Here is a 5,249-nt window from a genome sequence, read left to right on the forward strand (position 1 = left end):
GTCAACACGCCATTTGAAAGTGAAACTCTACCAACCACACCGAGGACGTCACAACTTGTTAGGGAACGCAAATGTCATGGTTCACTTGTAACTCCGATGTGTAGTCGCTTGATTTATCACGCGCTTAAAAAGATTCGGAAGCACTAAAACTCCTTTTACATAGTTGAAAACCTACGTGCATCACTAATCTTTTACATTGTAATCGATGGAGTCCAGCTTGTGATTAACTTAACCAGAGTTCAGCTAATGAGTTGAGATCATATGTATTTACAGCTCAACTGGTGCTGGAAATGATGAGAAGACTCTCCAATATGGTGTCCGCGCAGTTTCCATCTCTAACCAGAGTTTGGCTAAGAAGTTAAGCTCTTATATATATATATATATATATATAACCAGAGTTTAGGTAATGAGTTGCATGTGGATGATATATGCTGTGCATAACAATATATGTTAGGGTTAACGTGTTCCCCAACCTTGTGATTACGTAAAATTTAAGTATGCAAGGTGGGACGTATGGTATAGGAAAAATATGTGAGCTTATGCTCTAAACTAATATGTGTATTAGAGCCGTATATCTTGTGATTTTAGTATAACTTTTTGAATGAAGCACATCTATTTTTTGTCATTTTATTATAAAAAAAGCAAGGAGTGTGCTTGAAATTAATAATACTGCAAATATTAAAGAGAATTTAGCAGTTGGCATACTTTCATTTCAAAACTGGTTATGTGCGCACCCTGCACGTAACTCCATCTCCTTCCTTTTCTTTTCTTTAAGAAAACCTACTCCATAATTATATTCTTGGACAAAGAATAAGATGCAAAATTTTCCTTGGGTATGAATGCGGCGTTCAAAGCTGTTTCTCTACTCTCTAGACACCATGGATAAGATCACTGATTAGAGATTACCCATGCGTAATCCTACTGTCCTGTCTATACCTTGTAAATCTTTCTCTCTCTCTCTCTGCTTGTATGTTCAATTGCTGATGATCTAACTCTGCACGGTGAATGGAACATCTAGATCTTCCTAATCTTTCTATAGATAGCTGTTTCTTCGAGCAAGAACAAGTTCTCTTGATTGTTTACTAATTAATTGGTAGCGCCTTCAAGTTTCACGAACCAGATGCAGCTAATTATGTATGATCTATGACGGACGATGGAATCTGGCTGCCTTTCCTCCAACAAAAGGACCTCTGGTTTTAACATTTCTTTACCTAACCCCGATACGTCACACGGTCTGAGTTGTTTGCCCACACACCTTGTGCCGGCCGTTCCCTTTGATCTGTTCCTGCTTGTTGGCAGTAGGTAAAAGAGCACAGGCAACCCCCCTCTCTCTCGTAATTCATATGTAACAATCGAGAAACAATACTGGAAAAGGTGATCGGCATGCAGCATCACTTTGTTGTTTAATTGACCGCAAATTCTTCTTGCTTTCCCTGTATATCAACCATTCAGTTCTTCTAAATCAACTGAAGGAACAAAGTGCAGTTTTGTTTTTCCTTTCTGCACAATCAATCACTACTAATCTTCAATTAATTCTCAGCCGGTCGAATGGCTATAAACTTACATCAACTAACAACAAGGGCGTCGGTGATGCATCATTACATTCGTTAATGCTCCAGAGCAATAAGGAGTTGAAAAAATTCCAAGTGTCTTATCACATCATGTCAATGATACTTTTTCCTTTTTCTTATTCTTTTTCTTTTCTTAGTTCTAAAGTCTGTCTTGGTAGAGAGAAGGCTGGCATGCTAGCTTCTCTCAATCCTTTCATCGATCTCTTTCTTGTGGTGTGAAATGGGTTCGTCGCTTTTGTGACATTCTTCGCCTATGCATGTAAAAGGAATGAATAGGCCCCTACTTTTTCTTCAGATCAGATAAAACTCCATACTTTGATTTATGCAGTACAGCATCAAGCGCAATACTTCTGCTTTTTGAGATATGTAGGCCCAACCAGAGAATGAATTTGCGACTCCACACGACCTCTTCCAACCACTTCTTGACGATTCGAAGACGCGTTTGTAAATGGTATAAATACCCCTCCAGCCTTTCCCCTTGCATCGCATCCTACTGAACGAGTTTCAGCCATAAGGTGTTCACTAATGGCTACTCGCAGAGTGAAGTATGCATGTTTAGTTCTTCTGATTCTTGCTGTAGGTACATGTTCTGCCTCTAGGGCTCTTCTGTCCGTAGGGGAAGAAGGTTATGAGAGCAATGCTGGTGGCTACGGGGCTGGCAGTGGTGGCGGCTCTGGTTACGGCCTAGGCGGAGATCATGGTGTTGGTTATGGCAGCGGCGGGGGTGGTGGTTCTGGTTATGGTGTAGGAGTAGGAGGAGATCATGGTGTGGGCTACGGTAGTGGTGGAGGTGGTGGTTCTGGCTACGGTGCAGGAGGAGGAGATCATGGGGTAGGCTACGGTAGTGGCGGAGGTGGTGGGTCTGGTTATGGCGCTGGATCAGGTGACCATGGGGTGGGATATGGTAGCGGTGGTGGTGGTGGTAGCGGGTATGGTGCTGGCGGAGATCATGGAGTTGGTTACGGTAGTGGAGGTGGTGGAGGTAGTGGTGCTGGTTACGGTGGTGGAGGCGCCCACGGTGGTGGTTATGGCAGCGGTGGTGGCGGCGGCAGTGGTAGTGGCTATGGTGCTGGTGGGGCACATGGTGGTGGCTACGGCGCTGGTGGTGGTAGTGGCGGAGGTAGCGGGTATGGAGCAGGAGGAGACCATGGTACTGGGTATGGAAGTGGGGGTGGATCCGGAGGTGGTGAAGGGTATGGTGCTGGAGGAGACCACGGACTCGGCTACGGCAGTGGAGGAGGGTCAGGAGGCGGTTCTGGCTATGGTGCAGGAGGTGCACATGGTGGCGGTTATGGTAGTGGCGGTGGTGGCGGCGCTGGGTATGGTGGAGGTGCAGGTGGCGCTGGTGGTTATGGCGCTGGTGGCGGCAGCGGTGGTGGGTATGGTAGTGGAGGCGGTTATCTTGGTGGTGTTGGGTACGGTGCTGGAGGTGGCCATGGTGGCGGTGAAGGGTATGGAGGTCATGGTGGCTATGGTGGTTACCATCCTTGAGAACAGCCAGCATATTGTCTGCTTAGTTACGATTTCTCCGTTTAGAACTATACATCAAGGTGCTTGCGCTTTGAGTGTTGTGTCTGTCTCTATGTATCTCGAATAAGATTGTCCGGAGTCGCGTTTATCATAGTACCAAGCTGTGATGAGGAGCCTTATGGCTCTTCCATAAACTATGTTGTTCTCCATCGAATTAATGGAATTTCTGTATATTTTCTACTTTATTAGTTTAGCAAGAACTATTGTGAATGTTCATAACTCTCTTCCTTAGCAAAGCCTAACACATGTCCATCAAATGGCACACTGCAACCGGCCAGCTCATATTCAAGAAAGCTAAGATTTGAATCAAGCGGTTGTTGTCACGTTTTAGTGTGTTATTACGAACTGTGGTAAGTACGACACTCGAGTTGAACACCTATTAACAAGTCAGAACCTTAAAAGCATAAGGATATGGTCTTAGAAGGTATTATGCCCAAGCCGTTTTTCCTAAGTAAACACTAAAAAAAGTCTAAAACATCTTTAAATTTTTGTTTTCTTTAGGGTATGTCGGCTTACATATCTGAAATATGAAATATGATGATATCAAAGAAACTGTTATTTGTGCACACAAACATGCATATGAAGATTAGAAAACTTTGGAGGGCTCTACCACCAAATGATATCCCTTGGGAGAAAAAATAAGTTAAGCTCCTAATAATCTGTCTTACTATAACATACCAGCAATAGGCACAGACAGGGATCCACTAAGATTGCTAACTTGGTATATATACTTTTATTCTAATATTATGCAAGCACAGTGTTCATAATAATACAGTAAATGTGCTAAAAAATTGTGTGCAAGTATTTATGACTAGTATGAACCCTACTGTTAGATTTGGGCATGGAGGCGGTGGAGCAACCATGCATGCTTTCCCCCCACGTCGACGTCTTCTTTTTGCCTAATTCGAGAAGCTTGTTTCTCGGCGCTCTATGATTAAGCACCTTTTCCCGGCACAAAAAGGAGGAAAAGGAAACACCCTTCGCTTTCGATAAGGTCCAAGAACGAAAAGAAGTCTGCATGATCAATTCCTTTTTGTTCTTTCAACATAATTTGCTTCCTCCACCATTTCTTCCTTTTTTACTTTTGTGACGTTTTAATCGACCCACCAAAGGCATTCTAATTTTACTTTTGTGCACAACGATTTTCAAATTACAAACAAAGGTCATGTGCCTGCATCTTGGAAAAAGAAACTTTGAAATGAAAAAACGTGTGCTGCTGGTGCTTGTTAAAATGCTTGGAGAGTTGGATCTGGCCATCAGGATCTTCATGTCCATGTAGCATGTTTCTGGTAGCTACAAGTTCTTTATATGCTACACTTGATAGCAATCGCATGGGGTCGATTGTGGTCAATTGAATAGAGACTAGATGACATAAATTAAGTTGAAAAAAATCTAAACGCATTGAGGAGATTAGATGATATAAATTAAGTTTAAAAATAGAAATGCAGTATTTTCAGTTTAAAAATAGAAATGCAGTATTTTGAGGAGATAAAGAAATCGTTTGGCGTAAGAGACACTACAGAAGTGTCCAATGAATCTACCTTAAGAATGAGAAAGATTCATAAAATATTATAACTAATATCTCATTAATCAACCTCATGAAATAGTCGCAGAATGTCCCTGCTATCAAACGACCTCAAAGAGTACATTTATGGGTACTTCAACCCTTTTAAACACAACTGAGTTTAATGATTTTCAACTTAGTTTCCATTGTTTGATCTTCTTATAAGGGCTCAAACAATTTCTATCAAGAATGACATGTAAGGGTTTGATAGCTAGGAGATATTTTATATATATATATATATATATATATATATATATATATATATATATATATAAAATATAAAATGAAATATAATATAATATAAATTATATATTTGTGTGTGTATTTGTGGTGGATGATGTTATCAGACAGCTAGACGTTTAAACTCTGTTGGTAAAAAAAAAAGTTATTGTCACATGACATGAGCATTGACAATTGTTTATAGTGCTTTTAGCAGTGAATTACGTTGCTTTTTACTAACTGATTTTTGGTTTTAACCATCCAACAAGCATCTAGCATATGAGAATGCTCATATGTGATAGTTTACGCACGTATCAGTCAACCCTCATTAGAAAGTTCAGTCGAAAGGATTAGGATTTAGCACA

General features: G+C 41.1%; 1 protein-coding gene across 1 annotated transcript; it reads left to right on the forward strand.

The window, feature by feature from the left end:
* Positions 1-2,035: 2,035 nt before the first annotated feature.
* Positions 2,036-3,286, forward strand: LOC116252221 (glycine-rich cell wall structural protein 1.8-like). The gene has a single exon (XM_031626343.2). The coding sequence runs from the start codon at positions 2,097-2,099 to the stop codon at positions 3,060-3,062; it is 966 nt and encodes a 321-aa protein (XP_031482203.1). The 5' UTR covers positions 2,036-2,096; the 3' UTR covers positions 3,063-3,286.
* The last annotated feature ends 1,963 nt before the right edge of the window (positions 3,287-5,249 follow it).

Source organism: Nymphaea colorata, chromosome 4 (assembly GCF_008831285.2).
Source record: "Nymphaea colorata isolate Beijing-Zhang1983 chromosome 4, ASM883128v2, whole genome shotgun sequence".
Lineage (NCBI taxonomy): Eukaryota > Viridiplantae > Streptophyta > Magnoliopsida > Nymphaeales > Nymphaeaceae > Nymphaea > Nymphaea colorata.